Below are 21,574 nucleotides of genomic sequence, written 5' to 3' on the forward strand. Positions count from 1 at the left end.
GGCTTTGCTGGTAAAGAATGACATCAAATCAATAGAAATATGTGACATAGGATCAGAAGATGTTGAATCCTTGTGGGTTTATATTAAGAAACTGCAAGTGTAAAAGAACCCTGATGGCTGTGATATACAGGCCTCTCAACAGTAGCTGGCTGTGAGCCACAGATTACAACAGGAAATAGAAAAGGAGTATCAAAAGGGCAGTGTTATGATAGTCATGGAGATTTCAACATGCACATCGATCGGGAAAATCATTTTGGTAATGGATCTCAAGAGAGTGAGTTTGTTGAATGCCAATGAGATAGCTTTTTAGAGCAGTTTGTCATTGAGCATACTAGGGGATCAGCTGGACTGGATTGTGTGCTATGCAGTGAACCAGAGGCGATTAGGGAGCTTAAGGTAAATTAACCCTTAGGAACCAGTAATCACAATATGGTTGAGTTCAACTTGAAATTTGTTAAGGAGAAAATAAAGTCTGATGCAACAGTATTTCAGTGGAGTAAAGGAAATTACACTGGAATAAGAGAGGTGTTGGCCAAAGTAAACTGGAAGGATATCTGGCAGGGGTGACAGCAGAGAAGCAATAGCAAGAGTTTCTGGGAAAAATGCAGAAGGTGCAGGATAGATGTGTTCCAAAAACAAACAAATTCTCAATGGCTGACAAGGGAAGTCAAAGCTAATATAAAAGCAAAAGAGAGGACATACAACAAAGTAAAAAATAGTGGGAATACAGAGGATTTAAAACCCTACAGAAAGCAACAAAAAAAAGTCATTAGGAGAGAAAAGATGAACTATGAAAGCAAGCTACCAAACAAGATCAAAGTGGATAGTAAAAGCATTTTCAAGTATGTAAAAAATAAAAGACGAGAGTGGATATAGGACTGCTAGAAAACGAGGGTGGAGAAATAACTAAGGGGACAAGGAGATGACAGATTAACTAAATGAGTGTTTTGCATTAGTCTTCACTGTGGAAGACACCAGCAGTATGCCAAATGTTGAAGGGTGTGAAGGAAGAGAAGAGAGTATTATTTGGAGAAGGTGCTCAGTTGTCTTGGTACATGTTGGTACCAATGACATAGATAGGACAAAGGAGGAGGTCCTGAAGAGAGATTTCCAGGAGTTAGGATCGAAACTGAGAAGCAGGACCTCCAGGGTAGCAATCTCGGGATTGCTACCTGTGCCACGTGCTAGCGAGGGCAAGAATAGTAGGATCAGGCAGATGAATGCGTGGCTGAGAGACTGGTGCAGGGGGCAGGGCTTCAGATTCTTGGATAATTGGGATCTCTTCTGGGGGAAGAACGACCTGTTCAAAAAGGGCAGGTTACACCTGAACCCGAAGGGAACCAATATCCTGGCGGGAAAGTTTAATAGAGCTGTTAGGGAGGGTTTAAACTAATTTGGCAGGGGGATGGGAACTGGAATGACAGAGCAGAGGAGGGGGAAAACAGAAATAAATCTAAGATGGTGAGCAGTAAAGATGTCAGGAAAGACAGGCAGGTGATGGGGCAAATTTGTAGCCATTGGGATGAGCTGCAGTGCAATAAAGTTGTAGTGAAATCAAAGCGGAAAGTACCAAATACTGGTCTTATGGTGTTGTACTTAAATGCACGCAGCATAAGGAATAAGGTGGATAATCTTGTCGTACAGCTACAGATTGGCAGGTATGATATTGGATGCATGTCTCTGGGAGCTGAACGTCCAAGGATACATGGTATATCGGAAGGATAGGAAGGTAGGCAGAGGAGGAGGCTTGGCTTTATTGGTAAGAAATGATATTAAATCATTAGAAACAGGTGATATAGGATCGGAAGGTGCAGAATCTTTATGGGTTGAGCTAAGAAATAGCAGGGGTAAAAGGACCCTGATGGCAGTTATTTATAGGCCCCCAAACAGTTGCAGGGATGTGGACTACAAATTACAACTGGAAATAGAAAAGGCTTGTCAGAAGGGCAGTGTTATGATAATTGTGGGGGATTTTAACATGCGAGTGGATTGGGAAAATTAGGTCGGCACTGGATCTCAAGAGAGAGAATTTGTAGAATGTCTGCGAGATGGCTTTTTAGAACAGCTTGTTGTTGAGCCCACTAGGGGATCGGCTGTACTGGATTGGGTATTGTGTAACAAACTGGAGGTGATTAGAGAGATTGAGGTGAAGGAACCCTTAGGAGGCAGTGATCATAACAGGATTGAGTTCACTGTGAAATTTGAAAAAGAGAAGCCGAAATCTGATGTGTCGGTATTTCAGTGGAGTAAAGGAAATTACAGTGGCATGAGAGAGGAACTGGCCATAGTTGACTGGAAAGGGACACTGGCGGGAAAGACGGCAGAACAGCAGTGGCTGGAGTTTATGCGAGAAGTGAGAAAGGTGCAAGACAGGTATATTTCAAAAAAGAAGAAATTTTCGAATGGAAAAAGGATGCAACTGTGGTTGACAAGAGAAGTCAAAGCCAAAGTTAAAGCAAAGGAGAGGGCATACAAGGAAGCAAAAATTAGTGGGAAGACAGGGGATTGGGAAGTTTTTAAAACCTTACAAAAGGAAACTAAGAAGGTCATTAAGAGGGAAAAGATTAACTATGAAAGGAAGCTAGCAAATAATATCAAAGAGGATACCAAAAGCTTTTTCAAGTATATAAAGAGTAAAAGACAGGTGAGAGTAGATATAGGACCGATAGAAAATAATGCTGGAGAAATTGTAATGGGAGATAAGGAGATGGCAGAGGAACTGCACGAGTATTTTGCATCAGTCTTCACTGAGGAAGACATCAGCAGTATACCGGACACTCAAGGGTGGCAGGGAAGAGAAGTGTGCGCAGTCACAATTTTGACAGAGAAAGTACTCAGGAAGCTGAATAGTCTAAAGGGAAATAAATCTCCCGGACCAGATGGAATGCACCCGCGTATTCTGAAGGAAGTAGCTGTGGAGATTGTGGAGGCATTAGCAATGATCTTTCAAAAGTTGATAGATTCTGGCATGGTTCCGGAGGACTGGAAGATTGCAAATGTCACTCCACTTTTTAAGAAGGGGGCAAGGAAGCAAAAAGGAAATTATAGACCTGTTAGCTTGGCATCGGTGGTTGGGAAGTTGTTGGAGCAGATTGTCAAGGATGAGGTTACAGAGTACCTGGAGGCATATGACAAGATAGGCAGAACTCAGCATGGATTCCTTAAAGGAAAATCTTGCCTGACAAACCTATTACAATTTTTTTGAGGAAATTACCAGTAGGCTAGACAAGGGAGATGCTGTGGATGTTGTATATTTGGATTCTCAGAAGGCCTTTGACAAGGTGCCACACATGAGGCTACTTAACAAGATAAGAGCCCATGGAATTACAGGAAAGTTACATACGTGGATAGAGCGTTGGCTGATTGGCAGGAAACAGAGTGGGAATAAAGAGATCCTATTCTGTTTAGCTGTCGGTTACCAGTGGTGTTCCACAGGGGCCCCTGTTGGGGCTGCTTCTTTTTACATTGTACATCAACGATTTGGATTATGGAATAGATGGCTTTGTGGCTAAATTTGCTGATAATACGAAGATAGGTGGAGGGGCAGGTAGTGCTGAGGAAATGGAGAGTCTGCAGAGAGATTTGGATAGATTGGAAGAATGGGCAAAGAAGTGGCAAATGAAATACAATGTTGGAAAGTGTATGGTTATGCACTTTGGCAGAAGAAATAAATGGGCAGATTATTATTTAAATGGGGAAAGAATTCAAAGTTCTGAGATGCAACGGGACTTGGGAGTCCTCGTACAGGATACCCTTAAGGTTAACCTCCAGGTTGAGTCGGTAGTGAAGAATGTGAATACAATGTTGGCATTCATTTCTGGAGGAATAGAGTATAGGAGCAGGGATGTGATGTTGAGGCTCTATAAGGCACTGGTGAGACCTCACTTGGAGTACTGTGGGCAGTTTTGGTCTCCTTATTTAAGAAAGGATGTGCTGACATTGGAGAGAGTGCAGAGAAGATTCATTAGAATGATTCCGGGAATGAGAGGTTTAACATACGAGGAACATTTGTCCGCTCTTGGACTGTATTCCTTGGAGTTTAGAAGAATGAGGGGAGACCTCATGGAAACATTTCGAATGTTGAAAGGCATGGACAGAGTGGATGTGGCAAAGTTGTTTCCCATGATGGGGGAGTCTAGTACGAGAGGGCATGACTTTTAAGGATTGAAGGGCGCCCATTCAGAACAGAAATGCGAAGAAATTTTTTTTAATCAGAGGGTGGTAAATCTATGGAATTTGTTGCCACGGGCAGCAGTAGAGGTCAAGTCATTGGGTGTATTTAAGGCAGAGATTGATAGGTATCTGAGTAGCCAGGGCATCAAAGGTTATGGTGAGAAGGCGGGGGAGTGGGACTAAATGGGAGAATTGATCAGCTCATGATAAAATGGCGGAGAAGACTAGATGGGCCGAATGGCCTACTTCTGCTCCTTTGTCTTATGATCTAAAAAGCTGAAAGAACTAAGGGTACATAAGTCACCCAGACCAGATGAGCCTCACCCTAGGGTTCTGAAAGAGGTAGTAGTAGAGATTATGGAGACGTTAGCAAAAATCTTTCAAAAGAGTGTTTGGATTCTGGCATGGTGCCACAGGACTTGAAAATTGCAAATGTCTCTCCATTCTTTAAGAAAGGAGGAAGGCAGCAGAAAGGAAATTATAGACCAGATAGCTTGACCTCTGTAGTTGGGAAGATGTTGGAGTCAATTGGTAAGGATGAGGTTATGGAGTACTTAGTGACACGGGACAAGACAGGACAAAGCCAGCATGGTTCCCTTAAGGGAAAATGTTGCCCAATGAGCCTGTTGGAATTCTTTGAGGAGATTACAAGTAGGATAGATGAAGGGGATGTTGTATATTTGGACTTTCAGATGGCCTTTGACAAGGTGCCACACACGAGACTGCTAACTAAGTTAAGAGGTCATGGGATTACAGGAAAGCTACTGGTATGGTAACAGCGTTGGTTGATTGGTAGGAGGCAATGAGTGGGAATAAAAGGATCCTTTTCTGGAAGGCTACCAGTGACTAGTGGTGTTCTGCAAGGGTCGGCGTTGGGACCACTTCTTTTCATGCTGTTTCTCAATGATTTAGATGATGGAATAGATGGCTTTGTTCCCAAGTTTGCAGATGATACGAAGATTGGTGAAGGGGCAGGTAGTGCTGAGGAAACAGGTAGGCTGCAGGTCGACATTAGGCAATTGGACATGGGAGTGGCAAACGAAATACAATGTTGCAAAATGCATGGTCATGCACTTTGGTAGAAGAAATAGATGTGCAGCCTATCTTCTAAATAGGGAACAGACGCAAAAATCTGAGATGCATAGGGACTTGGGAGTCCTTATGCAGAATATTAGCTTGCAAGTTGAGTTGGTGGTGAGGAAGGCAAATGCAATGTTAGCATTCATTTCAAGAGGTCTAGAATACAAGGTGCTGGTGAAGCCTCACCTTGAGTATTGTGAACAGTTTTGTCCAGTCATCTTAGAAAAGATGTGTTGGTATCAGAGAAAGTTTACAAGGATGATTCTGGGAATGAAGGGGTTATCATAGGAGGAACTTTTGATAGCTCTAGATCTGTACTCGCTGGAATTTAAAGGGATGAGGGGAATGTCATTGAAACCTTCCGAGTGTTGAAAGGCCTAGACAGGGTAGAGGTGGAAAGAGTGTTTCCCATGGTGGGGGAGTCGAGAACAAGAGGGAACGGCGTCAGGATAGTGGGGTGCCCACTTAAAATAGAGATGCAGAGAAATTTCTTTAGGCAGAGGGCGGTGAATTTGTGGAATTTATTACCACAGGCAGCTGTGGAGGCCAGGTCGTTTTATGTACTTAAGGCAGAACTTGATAGGTTCTTGATTGGACATGATATCAAAGGTTACGGGAAGAAGCCCGGAGGGTGGGGCTGAGGAGGGGGAGAAAGTGTCAGCCATGATTGAATGGCGGAGTTGACTTGATAGACCAAATGGCCTAATTCTTTCCTATGTCTTATGGTCTTATATGAGAGCCCAAACTGTTGACAATACTCTAAGTGTGGTCTGACTAGTGTCTTATAAAGGCGCAGCATTATGTCCTTGCTTTTATATTCTATTTGCCTTGAAATAAATGCCAACATTGTATTTGCCTTCTTTACCAGAGACACAACTTGTAAATTAACCTTCTGCGAGTCTTGCATGAGGACTCACAAGTCCCTCTGCACCTCTGATGTTTGGATTTTCTCCCCATTTAGTCTGCACTATTGTTCCTTTTACCAAAATGCATTATCATACATTTCCCAAAAGTGTATTCCATTTGTTTCTTCTTTGCCCATTCTTCCAATTTGTCCTGCTACCATTGCATCGCTTCGTCAACACTACCTTCCCCTCCACCTTTCTGCATATCATCTGCAAACTTTGCCACAAAGCCATTAATTCCATTATCCAAATCATTGACAAACAATGTGAAAAATAGTGGTCCCAATAATGAACCCTGAGGAACACCACTAGTCGCTGGTAGCCAACTAGAAAAGGCCCCCTTTATTCCCACTCACTGCCTCCTGCCTGTCAGCCATTCCTCCATCCATGCCAATATCTTTCCTGTAACACCACAGGATTTTTATCTTGTTAAGTAGCCTCATGTGTGGTATCTTATCAAATGCCTTCTGAAAGTACAAGTAACATCCTCTGCCTCTCCTTTGTCCACCTTTTTGTTACTTTCTCAAAGTACCTTAACAAAGTTGTCAGGAAATATTTCCCTTTACAGAAACCATGCTGAATTTACATAAGAACATAAGAAATAGGAGGAGTAGGCCATCTGGCCCATCGAATCTGCCCTGCCAAATTTAACATATTTTATCATTAATCTCCAAGTACCCCAAAACCTCATGCTTAATAATAGACTCCAACACTTTCCCAACCACTGAGGTTAGGCTAACTGGCCTATAATTTCCTTCCTTCTGCCTTCTTAAAGAGTGGAATGACATTTACAATATTCCATTCCTCTGGGACTATGCCAGAATCAAGTGAGCCTTGAAAGATCATGACCTATGCATCCATTATCTCTTCAGCAACCTCTCTCAGGACTCTAGGTTGTAGTCTATCTGGTCAGGTGGCTTATCCACCTTAAGAATTTGAGTTTGCCTAGCACTTTTTCCGTTGTAATAGCAGTAGAACTCACTCCTACTCCCTGACACTAACAGAGCTCTGGCACACTGTTAACGTCTTCCACAGTGAAGACAGATGCAAATTACCCATTAAGTTCATCTGCCATTTCTTTGTCCCCCATCACTACTTCATCAGCATAATTTCCTAGCATCCAATACCAACTCTCCCCTCCCCTTTACTCTTCCTATAACAAAAAAAAATGGTATCTTCCCTTATATTATTGGCTAGTTTGCCTTCATGTTTCATCTTTTCCTTTCTTATAGCTTTTTAGTTGCCTCTTGTTGGATGTTAAAAGCTTCCCAATCATCCAACTTTCCACTCACTTTTGCTACCTTAATAGCCCTTTCCTTGGTTTTCCTCCAATCCACCTGAGCAAGCTCCTCTCCCATGCCTCTGTAATTCCCTTTATTTAATTGAGATACTGATACATGTGACTTACGCTTCTCCCTCTCAAATTGCAGTATGAATTCAATCATATTATGATCTCTGCCTCCTAAGGGTTCCTTTACGTTAAGCTCCCTAATAAGATCTGGATTAGTACACAACACTCAATCTTAGATAGCCTTTCCTTGAGTAGGTTCAAGTACAAGCTGCTCTAAAAAGCCATCTTGTAGGCATTCAATAAGTTCCCTTTCTTGTGATTCAACACAAACATGATTTTCCCAATCCCCTTGCATATTGAAATCCCCCATTACAATTGTGACATTACCCTTATTACATGCCTTCTCCAGCTTCCTTTGCAATCTCAACCTCGCATCTTGGCTATTATTTGGAGGCCTATATATGATTCTCATAATGTGTTATTTTTTACCCTTGTAGTTTCTTAACTCCATCACAAAGATTCAGCATTCTCTGACCCTATGTCACCTCTTTCTAAAGATGTAATCCCATCTCTTACCAACAGAGCCACACCACTGCCTATGCCTTCTTGCCTGTCCTTCTGACTTAAAGTATATCCTTTCCTAAGCTCCCAACTATGGCCTTCTTTCAATCACGACTCAGTGATGCCACAACATTATACCAATAGATTTCTAGTTGTGCCACGAGTTTGTCAACTTTATTCTGACTGCTACGCACACTTAAATACTGTCCTGCATTCTCGCCCTTTTGAACTTTGCCTCTGTAGTGCAATTTAGTTCTTTATTCTGGATGCATTTGTGCCCAGTCTTTGGCTTGTTCTTCCTTACATTCATGTTACATCCATCAACTACTTGTAAACCTGCTGAGTCACCCTCAGCTCTTATCATACTGGTTCCCATCCCCCTGCCATATTAGTTTAAACCACTCCCAACAGCTAACTCTAGTAAACCTGCCCTCAAGAATATTGGCTCCACTCCCCCCACCCCCAGATTCAAGTGCAACCCGTCCCTTTTGTACAGGTCCCACCTACTTCAGAAGAGATTCCAATCATCCAGAAATTGAAATCTAATCCCTGCTCCCTGCTCCAATTCTTCAGCCATGCATTTATCCACCCCCCCATCCTATTCCTACCTTCACTGTCATGTGGCACAGGAAGCAATCGCGAGATTACTATCCTTGTGGTCCTGCTTCTCAGCTTTCTTCCTAACTCCCTGAATTCTGTTTTCAGTTCCTCCTCCCTTTTCCTACCTATGTTGTTGGTACCAATATATACCACGACTTCTGGATGCTCACCCTGCCTTTTCAGGATATTGTGGACGCATTCAGAAACGTCATGCACTCTGGCACTGGAGAGGCAAGCTACCATCCACGTTTCCTTTTTGCGTCCACAGAATCACCTATCTGTCCATCTGACTATAGAGTCCCCGGTTACTGCTGACATTCTCTTCAGTTCCCTAACCCTTCTGAGCTCGAGGGCCAGACTAGCTGTTGCTTCCACCAGGTACATCGCCCCCCCCCCACCCCCAAGGGTACTAAAAATGGAGTAACACATGCAAAAAGCTGGAGAAACTCTGCAGGTCGATAGCATCTACAGAGAGGAATACACAGTTGACGTTTTGGGTGGAGAGTCTGCTCTGTGAGTCCCACAGAAGATTCATCATCCAGCTCATAGTCCGGAGCTCTAGACTGGGAGCAAAACATCTCACACAAAATGCTGGAGGAACTCAGGCAGCTGCAATGGAACAGTTGTCATTTTGGCCAGGAGGAGCATTTCATACTTACTTTTTGGGATGCTGAAGCCTGCTGTGAAAAATAGGGTGTTATCTGAAGTGAGAATGGATGAGAATACATTTGGACAAATTAGCCAGAGAAAACAGACAATCAAATAGAAAACAATTGAAAAGCAAAAGCAAGAATACACAACTGGTCAAACAGGACCCAGATGAATGCTTTAGCTATTATAGCACATATTTTGATCCATACCTCTGCAGTGCCATTAATCTTAAGACGGGCTGATCTTGCAGACTGATCTATCTTGAAGTCAGAATTACCGTAAGTCTTTCTGCTGGGGTCATGCACAACTATTACTGGATTCGCTGTCTCCCAATTCACCACAAAAAAGGTGTCATTCCCAATTGTCTTGTCAATAACAACTGTGCCATTCAACCACTCGCTGGTCTCAAAGCTTTTTCCTGAGCTTTCAAGCTAGGACCAAACAAACAGAATTATTACTTTACTGTAATAAAATCAGTAAGTGAAACTAATGTTATGTTCCCTAGCTAAGTTGCTGGATGAACTTCAGTTGTGGCTAAATAGCAGAATCTAAAAGGTTAGAACATAGAACATTGAAGAGGACCGTGCAGGAACAGGCCATTTGGCCAACAATGTTGAGCCAAACCAGTTAAAAAGCCAGATTAAAACTAATCCCTGCTACTTATGTTATGTCCATATCCCCCCATCTTCCTTACATTTATGTGCTTATCCAAACATCTCTTAAAAGCCTCTAATGTATTTGCCTTTACCACCATACCAGGCAGCGCATTCCGGGCATCCACTACTCTTAGTAAAAAACTTACCACTCACATCCCCCTTGAGCCTAACGCCTCTCACCTTCAATGCATGCCCTCTGGTATTAGACGTTTCAATCCTGGGAAACAGATATTCTCTGTCCACTCTATCTATGCCTCTCATAATCTTGTAAACCTCTATTAGATTTTCCTTCAGCCTCTACCACTCCAGAGAAAAAACCCAAATTTATCCAGTCCCTCATGATAGCACATGCCCTCTAAATGAGGCAGCATCCTGTTAAACCTCTTCTGCACCCTCTCCAAAGCCTCAACATCCTTCCTAAAGTGGGGTAACCAGAACTGTACACAGTACTCTAGATATGGCCTTACCAGAGTTTAATAAACTGGCAACAAAACCTCCAGAGCTTTGAATTCAATGCCTTGTAAAAGCAAGCACTCCAGTAGCCTACTTCATCACCTTGTGGACCTGAGTAGCTACTTTCAAGAAGCTATAAACTAGGATCCTAAGATCTCTCTGCTCAACAGCACTCTTACAGACCTTGCCCTTAACAGTATACTGTCTCCTTGTATTTGCCCTACTGAGACACAACACCTCACATTTATCTAGGTTAAACTCCATCTGCCATTTCTCTGCCCATATCAAACTGATCTATTTCGCACTCTTTGCCAGTCTTCTACCCTATCCACAACTCCACAAATCTTGGTATCATCTGCAAATTTACTAACCTACCCATCTATATTTTCATTCAGGTCATTTATATGCAATACAAATATCAGAGGTCCCAGTGCAGATCCCTGTGGAACACCACTAATTACAGACCTCCAGCTCAAATAAGTCCCTTTGACAGCTATCCTCTGTTTTCAACACCCAAGCCAGTTCAGAATCTAAACAGCCAATTCGCCGTGGATCCCACATATCTTAATCTTCTGGATTAACCTCCCATGAGGGACATTATCAAACATCTTATTAAAATCCATGTATGCAACATCCACTGGCCTACCCTCACAATCTCTCTCATCATCTTGTCAAAAAACGCAATCAAGTTAAGAAGGAATGACCTGCCACACACAGAGCCTTGCTCACTCTCCCTAATTAGGCCATGGGTTTCCAAATGCTCATATATCCTATCCCTAAGAATTTTCATCAGCAATTTCCTGACACTCACATGAAACTCCTGGGTTTATAGTTCCCAGGATTTTCCCTTGTTTCCTTCTTAAATAGAAATACAACATTAGCCACCCGCCAGTCCTTGCCCTTGGCTAGAGACGGCACAAAAACGTGGGTCAAGGGCTCAGCAATCTCACCTCTTGCCTCCTACAACAACTTGGGGTAAACCCTATCAGGCCCTGAAGAGTTCTCCACCTTAATACTCATTCAGAGGCCCAACACTTCATCCTCCTTGACCTCGAAACACCCTGATGTATTTATACATTTAGCACTAACCTCCTGGTCCTCCATAACCTTTTCCTTGGTAAATACTGAAGCATTAAGTACTCATTAAGTATCTCAATCATATTCTCCATATCCAAGCAAATCTTCCCCCCTTCACATTTGAGTGATCCCACCTTCTCCTTAGTTATCCTTTTACTTGATGTATATATAGAATGCCTTCGGATTCACCTTAATCCTCCATGACCGGTCTTCACATTCTTAATTCCCGTCTTCAGTTCTTTTCAGGCTCTTTATACTCCTCATGCTTGGTTTGATCCTGACTTCAGAAGCTTTACACAATTTTTATTTTTCCTCTTGACTAAATTCATCACTTCTCTGGACATCAAGGCTTTCTTATCTTTCCATCCCCATCCTTCTTTCTAACAGGAGCCTTTCCTGCACTCTGCACAATTGCTCTTTAAACACCCTCCACATGTATGATGTGGTCTTGCCTGACAAAAGCTGTTCCCAACTAACTTAATTCCTGCCTAATGCCCTGATAATTTGCCCTACTCCAACTTAAAACTCTCCCACAAGAGATCATACACTACCTATGGTTAGCTACAGCTATCTTGAAAGTTAAGGAGTTGTGGTTACTGTACCCTAAACGTTCACCCACTCAAAGGTCAGTCACCTGGCCTCGCTCATTATTCAACACCCGGTCTGGTGTGGCACCCTCCCCTCTCACTGGACCATCCACATATTGATTTAAGAAACCTTCCTGGATACACTTAACAAAATCACTCCCATCTAAACTCCTTATTCTAAGGTTCCAGTTTATATTAGGGAAGCTGAAATCCCCCATGTCAATAACTCTAGTACTTTTACACATTTCCTGAATCTGATTACATATCTGTTCCTCAGCATCCTATTAAGGGGTCTGTAGTACAATCCCATCAATGTGATTACACCCTTCCGACTCCTGAGTTCCACCCAAATAGACTCGATGTCTGACCCCTCCATTATGTCTCCACTGAGCGCAGCTGTGATATTGTCCCTGATTAGTAGTGCAACTCCACCCCCTCTTTTCCTCTTCCTCTATCTTTCCTAAAACTTAGAAAACTTGGTATATTAATCACCCATTCCTGCCCCTCTCTCAGCCACATTTCAGTAAAGGCTACAACATTGTAGTTCCATGTACTGATCCATGCTCTAAGTTCATAACCCTTACCCATAATACTCTTAGCATTAAAATATACACACTTCAAACTATCTGACTCATCATACCTGTTATTTCGATTTGCCTTTCAGTACTTTTCCTGACATCTACCTTTGAGCCCAATTCTTCCCTTACTGATCTGGGACTTTGGTTCCCAGCCCTCTGCAAAACTAGTTTAAACTCTCCCAAGTAGCATCAGCAAACCTCGCAGCCTGGATATTGGTTCCCATTCAGTTCAAGTGCACCCTGTCCCTCTTGTGCAAGTTATCCCTTCCCCAGAAATGTCCCAAAGTTCCAAGAACTTGAAAACTTGTCCCCATCACCATCTCTGCAGCCACTCATTCATCTGTGCTGTTACCCCATTCCTACCTGCACTAGCCCATGGTATAGGGGTAATCCAGAGATTACAACCTTGGAGGTCCTTCTATTCAGCTTCTTTATATACTCACTGTGTAGGACCTCTTCCCCTTTTCTGCCTGTGTCATTGGTGCCATCCTGGTGTGTCTTTTGCAGCCACAGAATCTCCTTTCTGTCCCCCTTACCATTGAGTCTCCTGCCACACTGCCTGGCTTTACCCTTCTCTGTCAAGCCTCAGAGCTGGCCACAGTGCCACCAGCCTGGCTGCCGCTGCCGTGATCTGATGGGTCATTCCCCGCCACCCCCCAGCAGTATCCAAAGGGGTATACTTGTTGCAAGGGGAATGGCCACAGGGGAACCATGCACAGATGGATGGCATGGTATGGAATTTGACCATAAGACATAGGAACAGAATTAGGCCATTTGGCCCATCAAGTCTTCACCTCCAATCTACCTTAGGTGATTTATTAACCCTCTCAACCTTATTCTCCTGCTTTCTTCCCAAAACCTCATACCTGTTCTTTGGTTCTAGATCTCCCCATTACAGGAAACAACCTCTCCACATCCACTCTATCCAGGCCTTTCAATATTTAATAGATTTCAAAAGGATCACACCCCCACCCCCATCACCGTTCTTCTAAAGTCCAGCAAGTACAGGCTCGGAGCCATTAAACACTCGTAATATATTAACCATTTCATTCCTGAGGTCATTCTCACGTAGCTCCACTGGACCCTCTCCAATGCCAGCATATCCTTTCCTAGATAAGGGGGCCAAAGTTCAAGTTCAAAGTAAATTTTATTATCAAAGTACATATATGTCATCATGTACAACCCCAAGAGTATTTTTCTTGTGGGCATACTCAACAAATCTATAGAATAGAAACTATAACAGAAATAATGAACGACCACCCAACTAGGGCATTCAACCAGACTGCAGAAGAGAACAAACTGTGCCAATGCGAAAAGAAGAAACAATAATAATAAATAATAATAAATAAATAAGCAATAAGTATCAAGTACATGAGATGATGAGTCCTTGGTGGTGGAAGCATTTGAATGATGGGGCAAGTGAAGCTGAGTGAAGTAATCTACTTTGTTCAAGAGTCTGATGGAGCCACACTCAGGTTGGAGGAACAACACCTTATATTCCGTATGGGTAGCCTCCAACCTGATGGCATGAACATTGACTTCTCTAACTTCCGCTAGGCCCCACCTCCCCCTCGTACCCCATCTGTTACTCTTTTTTATGCACACATTCTTTCTCTCACTCTCCTTTTTCTCCCTCTGTCCCTCTGAATATACCTCTTGCCCATCCTCTGGGTCACTCCCCCCCCCCGTCTTTCTTCCCGGACCTCCTGTCCCATGATCCTCTCGTATCCCCTTCTGCCTATCACCTGTCCAGCTCTCGGCTCCATCCCTCCCCCTCCTGTCTTCTCCTATCATTTTGCATCTCCCCCTCCCCCTCCAGCTTTCAAATCCCTTACTCACTCTTCCTTCAGTTAGTCCTGACGAAGGGTCTCGGCCTGAAACGTCGACTGCGCCTCTTCCTATAGATGCTGCCTGGCCTGCTGCGTTCACCAGCAACTTTGATGTATGTTGCTTGAATTTCCAGCATCTGCAGAATTCCTGTTGTTTGTATTACTAAATGTGCTGGTTTGAGTGCTAACCTTCTTCCTGATGACAGCAGTGAGAAGAGAGTATGTCCTGGGTGATGGGTGTCCCTGCTGATGGATGCTGCTTTCCTGTGACAGTCTTTCATGTAGATGTGCTCAATGGTTGGGAGAGCTTTACCCATGATGGACTCAGCCATGTCCACTACTTCTTGTAGAATTTTCCTTTCAAGGGCATTGGTGTTTCCATACCAGGCTGTGATGTAGCCAGTCAATCTTCTCTCCACTACAGATCTTTAGAAGTTTGTCAAAGTTCTGGATGTCATATCGAATCTTCACAAACTCCTAAGGAAGTAGAGGCACTGCTGTGCTTTCTTTGTAATTGTACTTACGTGCTGGGCCCAGGATACACAATTGTCCAAGTACAGTCAGATTTCATGGAGGTAAATTAACGTGGAATTTGTGGCTGTCTAACATCTCCAGTACAAGGTTCAATCCGGAGCTCTTGTCCACTCTCCCAGTGACTAAATATGTGCTCCTACTTCCCAAAGGTATATTGATAGACGTTTTTGCTGCCTGATGATGGTGGCCCCATTGGTGGTAAGTCAATAATGAAACTGGAATTAATGGGAATGTGATGGAATAAATGTTAGGGCTAAAGAGGAAAAGGGAAATCGGGTGGAGTCATACAGTTATACAATTGTACAGGAGAGAAACGGGCCTTTCAACACATCCAGTCAATGCCATCCTTGTCCTATCTAGCTGCACCCAGCCTATAGTGCTCCATACTTCTCTCATTCATATACCTATCTAAACTTCTCTAAATGTTACATTTGAAACTGTATGCACTACCTCCAGTGGCAGCTCGTTCCTTATTCAATCTTTCCTATAATTTAGGTCCTCAAGTCCCCGCAACATCATTGTAATGATAGATGGGGTTGCTCTGATTTGCAAGGCCTCTTTCAGTGATACAATAATACAGCATCTAATTTTATTGTTTGTGGTAATATGGAGGAATAAACTTCATAAATACATGCTATACTCTTTAAACCATTATAGTTTTTGATACAGGTTCCCTTGTGTGCCATAATGAATTGCTACAAACCAGGGGAAGTGTGGCTTGGTTCATGGACAATGCTGCAGGAATGAGTCTGGAGCCTCAGGTTGAATAGACAGTTGGAAGACCACAGGAATAGCAAAGAGGAGAGACTCAAGCAGTTACTAAGATGGATGTCAGACATCCTGGAAGCATTTGGGCAATATGGCCCCTTGGCGTTAATATCTCCAATGCAACGGTTTAGGTAGGATCTTACTGAAAAATAATCAAACCTGGATGGACTGTTTCTTGCTGTCACCATTTCCTGATACTAATCCTGTGAAGGAATCAATTAATCCATTTACATCCACGTTATCAGTTGCTGCAAACTGTAAGCCCCCTGCAGGACAAAAATGACAAATTTTACAATAAGCTCAGCTGTTATTTATGCCACATACCAATTGAGAAAAAGTGGGTGGTATGGTATCCTAGCATTTAGTGTAACAATATTATAATGCCAGCATCCAGGTTCAAATCCCACTGTTGTCTGTAAGGAGTTTGTACATTCACCCCTTGACCATGTGGGATTCGATGAGACCATAAGATATAGCAGCTGAATTAGGACATTTGGCCCATTGAGTCTGCTCTACCATTCAGTCATGGCCGATCCTTTGTTCCTGTCCTCAGTCCCACTTCCCGTAACTTTTGTTGCAGTGTCCAATCAAGATGATGTCAAGCTCTGCCATAGATGCATCGAACAACATGGTCTCCACAGCTTCCCATGGTAACAAATTCCACAAATTCACCACCCTCTGGCTAAAGCAATTTCTCCGCATCTCCGTTTTAAATGGATGCGCCTCCATCAAAGGGGACAAGGTGCCCGTTTGTCCTAGGCTCCTACATCATGGGAAACAACCTTTCCACATCTACTCTGTCTAGGCCTGACAACATTTGAAAGGTTTCAATGAGATCCACCCCCCCCCCCATCCTTCTAAATTCCAGTGAGTACATGCCCAGAGCCATCAAGGTTCCTCGTATGAGAAACTTTTCATTCCCGGAATCATCCTTGTGAACCTCCTCTGAACCCTCTCCAATGCCAGCACATCTTAGATGAGGAGCCCAAAGCTGTTCGCAATATTCATGTTGAGTCCTCACCACTGCCTTATAAAGCCTCAGCATCATATCTCTGTTCTTTATTCTAGACCTCTTGAAATGAATGCTAATGTTGCATATGCCTTCCTGCACCACCGACTCAAAGTGTAAGTTAATCTTTAGGGTGTTCTGCGCAAGGACTCCCAAGTCCATTTGCACCTCAGATTTTTGGATTTTTCTCCCTGTTTAGAAAATAGTTTACCCATTTATTTCTACCACCAAAGAGAATGACAATGCATTTTCCAACATTGTATTTCATTTGCCACTTTCTTGCCCATTCTCCTAATCTGTTCAAGTCCTTCTGCAACCTACCTGTTTCCTCAACACTACCTGCCCCTCCACCAATTTTCATGTCATCTGCAAACTTGGCAACAAAGCCATCTATTCCATCATCTAAATCATTGATATACAGCATAAAATGAAGCAGTCCCAACACCAACGCCTGCAGACCACCAGTCATTGGCAGCCAACCAGAATAGGATCCTTTGATTACCACTTACTGCCTCCTACCATCAGCTAATGTTCTAACCATGCCAGTAACTTTCTTGTAATACCATGGGCTCTTAACTTGGTAAGCAGCCTCATGTGTGGCACCTTGTCAAAGGCCTAATACAAGTCCAAATATGCAACGTCCACTGCATCCCCTTTACCTATCCTACTTGTAATCTCCTCAAAGAATTCCAACAGGTTCAACAGACATCCTCACTTTGTCCTTTCTTGTCCTGTGTCACCAAGTACTCCATAACCTCATCCTTAACATTTGACTCCAACATCTTGCTAACCCCTGAGGTCAGTCTAACTGGTCTTTCTTAAAGAACGGAGTGGCATTTGCAATTTTCCAGTCCTCTGGCACCCTGCCAGTGCTCAACGATTTTTGAATCATTGCTAATGCCTCCACTATCTCTATGCTACCTCTTTCAGAACTCTAGGGTGCAGTTCATTTGGTCCGGGTGACTTATGTACCTTAGGTCTTTCAGCTTTTTGAGCACCTTCTCCCTTGTAATAATAATTGCACTCACTTCTCTTTCCTCACACCCTTCAATATCTGGCACAGTGATAGTGTCTTCCAAAGTGAAGACTGATGTAAAATACTCATTTAGTTCATCTGCCATCTCCTTGTCCCGTTATTTTTTCTCCGGCCTCATTTTCTAGCGGTCCTATATCTAGTCTCATCTCTCTTATTTTTTACATACTTGTAAATGTTTTTACTATCCACTTTGATATTGTTTGCTAGCTTGCTTTCATATTTCATCCTCCTAATGACTCTTTTTGTTGCTTTTTGTAGGCTTTTAACAGCTTCTCAATCTATCTTTCCACCAACTTTTGCTGTGTTGTATGCCCTCTCTTTTGCCTTTACATTAGCTTTGACTTCCCTTGTCAACCACGGTTGTGCTATTTTGCCATTGAGTATTTCTTTGTTTTTGGAATACATGTTTCCTGCACGTTCCTCATTTTTCCCAGAAATGCACACCATTGCCGCTCTGCTGACATCCCTGCCAGCAGCTCCTTCCAATTTACTTTTGTCAACTCCTCTCTCAAAACTCTGTAACTTCCTTTACTCCACAGAAATACCGCTACGTCAGATTTCACTTTCTCCCTAAAAATTTCAATTTGAACCAATCATATTGTGATCCTCTTCCTAAGGGTTCTTTTACCTTCAAGTTCCCTTGAGGCCTCTGGTTCATTACGTAACACCCAATCCAGAATAGCTGATCCCCTAGTAGTTACCTCCCATAGTTCACAGTTGTACAGGTTAGTTAATAATCACTTGAGTGTACTTGGGTAGCACTGGCTTGTTGGGCTGAGAGGGTCTCTTACTGTGCTGCACCTCTAAAAATAAATAAATAAGTCCGAACCAGTAGGATTAAAATGGTCAGGTCTTTCAGTTTTGACTTTAACTTTGCCCTTCTGACATGAAGATATGGAAGGTGTTGTGTATGAAGTGGCCACTCTGTTAGCCCTGTCCACAGTCTTAACAGGACATCCTGGGCAGTGTGTTCCCAGAATCCAGGATTATGTTCATGAAGCGGAAGACGGCTGTCCAGTGTCTTCTGCTACTCAATGTTTGGTGGGTTCACATTCCCCAGCACAGTATCTTTAGCTATTTCCTTTGACCAGGTCTTTTAGTGCCAGTTACCTGTCATAGTTGAGAGCTCTTCTAACTGTACAGCTGCAGATGGTCCTAGTGCAATAGTGTGGATTACAGCTCCACTTCCTTCCACTTCAGAGAAGCAGGTGCTTATTTGATTATCCACTCCATCTGTCAGTAAAATCATTTCATCACCCTCTGTAGCATTGTCATCACCACGAAGTACCTGCAACAATCAGATGTCAACATGGAAAAAATGCAACAGTTGAAATTAGTAGAACTGGCCAAACATTCCAGGCTTACCTGAAATCCAGCCCTAACCCCAGTACAGATGCTCGTTCCCCCACCAGCTGATGTTGGTAACAGCTGTACAAGATCCTCCCTTACGGCATCATTATCAATCCTTTTTAACTGTGTTTTAATGCTTGCAACAGAGTTAAAAGTGACAATTCCAACTTGTGATCCTGCTTCAGCAATCTGCAGTAGGAATATCTCAGCTGCTTGTCGGAGCCTGACAATGCGATTCTCCTGTACATCAGAAGAAGAAAATTCAATGTCCAGCAAAATCCTATTTACAAGACTTAATTAAACTTTATATATTGAGAAAGATTTAAAAAACAATAATATAAATTTATTTTAATCAAGCAGCCTGCCTGTTTTGCTGTGGATGGTGTTGGATTGTTTACTTTACTGTTGCTTGATCCACAGGCGTTCATGTAAGTAAAAAACCATTTCAATTCACATACATGACTTGTTACGTGGTGGAGAGGATTTTAGGGAGTCAGGAAGTGAGACTTTTGGGTGACTCCCCAAAGTCCTCTCTACCACATAAGCATTAGAAAGCTGCATAACCATCACTGAGAGCATCCACGTCATTAAGGACATCTTCAAACCGTGATCATCAACACGAGAAATTCATAAACACTCAATGTTTGAGGCTAAGACCCTTCTTCAGAACTCAGTCGGCAATGCCTCAAGAAGATGGCATCCATCATTAAGGACCCCACCATCCAGGACATGCTCTCTTCTCATTACTACCATCAGAGAGGAGGTACAGGAGCCTGAAGATCCACTCACTGTTTTAGGAACAGCTTCTTACTGCCATTAGAATTCTGAATGGTCCATGAACCATAAATACTACTGCACTTTTTGCTCTGTTTTTACACTGCTTTTTAATATTTTTCACTGTAATTTATAATAATGTAATGGATTGCACTGAAATGCCACCGTAAAACAACAAATTTCACGCATATGTCAGTGCTAATAAATCTGATTCCGATTCTGAATACCCAACCTTTGGGCTGTTCTTGTTGAAAGTCACACGAGAGGAAATTCAGCCCAAAATTATAATCTAATTAAGGATGTGCTTTTTGAGCCGAAGAGTGGTGAATTTGTGGAATGGTCTGCCTCAGAATGCAGTGGAGGCCAAGTCCGTGGGTATATTCAAAGTGAAGGGGAGAGATTTCTGACTGGTTGGAAAAACAACGGATATGACAAGAGGGCAGGTGCATGGGATTGAATGGGATCCAGGATCAGCCATGATGAAATGGCAGAGCGGATTCGATGGGCTGAATGGTCCCATTCTGCTCCTATGTCTCATGGTCTAATAACATAAAAGATCTTACCGATCCCATGCTTCCTGAGTCATCAAGGACTAAACAAAGCACGCGGTCCTTAGCCTGTAGAAGTGTGAACGTTGGTTTGACTGAACCAGTGTGAGGTGACGAAACGTTTTTGAAATCTTCTGACTGGCTGATCACATCCCAAGTGCTCTTGTAATTGCATATTTCATTCTGCATGTTGGGTGCTTCAGGATTGTGAGTCTCAGAATCACAGAATTTATCTACCTGGATATTTGTGGAGACAAAACTAGGGTTAAAGAAGGAAGACATACAAAATGCTGGAGGAACTCAGCAGGTCAGTCAGCATCAATTCGAGGAACCAACATTCGATGTTTCCAGGTGAGACCCTTCATAAGGACTGGAAAGGAAGGCGGCAGAAGCCAGAATCAAAAGAGCTTTGATCAGCAACCAACCTGGACATCTGAAGTTTTGAGAGGAGGGAATTTCACTCAGGTCCAGTGCCCAAGGATAAAAGGGAGCAGTGGATCGCTATCCCAAAATAGAGCTTTGACTAGTGACCAATCTAAACATCGGAAGTTTCAGAGGCAAACAACAGGAATTCTGCAGATGCTGGAAATTCAAGCAACACACATCAAAGTTGCTGGTGAACGCAGCAGGCCAAGCAGCATCTATAGGAAGAGGCGCAGTCGACGTTTCAGGCCGAGACCCTTCGTCAGGACTAACTGAAGGAAGAGTGAGTAAGGGATCCCTTACTCACTCTTCCTTCAGTTAGTCCTGACGAAGGGTCTCGGCCTGAAACGTCGACTGCGCCTCTTCCTATAGATGCTGCTTGGCCTGGAAGTTTCAGAGGAGTGGATTTCACTTAGGTTTACTGCCTGAGTAGAGAAGGGAGCAGCAGATCGCTACTGCGAAATAGAGCTTTAACTAATGACCAATCCGAACATTGGAAGTTTTAGAGGAGGGAATTTCACTCAGGTTTACTGCCCAAGTAGAAAGGGAGCAGTGGGTTGCTACAGCGAAATAGAGCTTTGACCATGAAGTTTTTTCCTTCCCTTCTTTATACTGTAGGTGCTCAGCTAGGACAGTATAGTTGCCAGCCAGGATAGCGGAATGCTCCTCCGTGTCCTCCAGTGTCCCTGAT

General features: G+C 43.1%; 1 protein-coding gene across 1 annotated transcript in view; it reads right to left on the minus strand.

Moving 5' to 3' along the window:
- The window catches only part of LOC134355255 (calcium-activated chloride channel regulator 1-like), a 96,995-nt gene that overhangs the window by 34,564 nt on the left and 40,857 nt on the right, over positions 1 to 21,574 (minus strand). The window contains exons 6-10 of the mRNA XM_063065050.1: positions 20,476 to 20,697; positions 19,154 to 19,378; positions 18,899 to 19,076; positions 15,903 to 16,009; positions 9,471 to 9,692 (exon numbers count right to left, since the gene is read on the minus strand). Coding sequence (XP_062921120.1) covers positions 9,471 to 9,692; positions 15,903 to 16,009; positions 18,899 to 19,076; positions 19,154 to 19,378; positions 20,476 to 20,697 — 954 coding nt within the window. The remainder of the gene's footprint in view (positions 1 to 9,470; positions 9,693 to 15,902; positions 16,010 to 18,898; positions 19,077 to 19,153; positions 19,379 to 20,475; positions 20,698 to 21,574) is intronic.

The sequence above is a fragment of the Mobula hypostoma genome, chromosome 12, assembly GCF_963921235.1.
Source record: "Mobula hypostoma chromosome 12, sMobHyp1.1, whole genome shotgun sequence".
Taxonomy (NCBI): Eukaryota; Metazoa; Chordata; class Chondrichthyes; order Myliobatiformes; family Myliobatidae; genus Mobula; species Mobula hypostoma.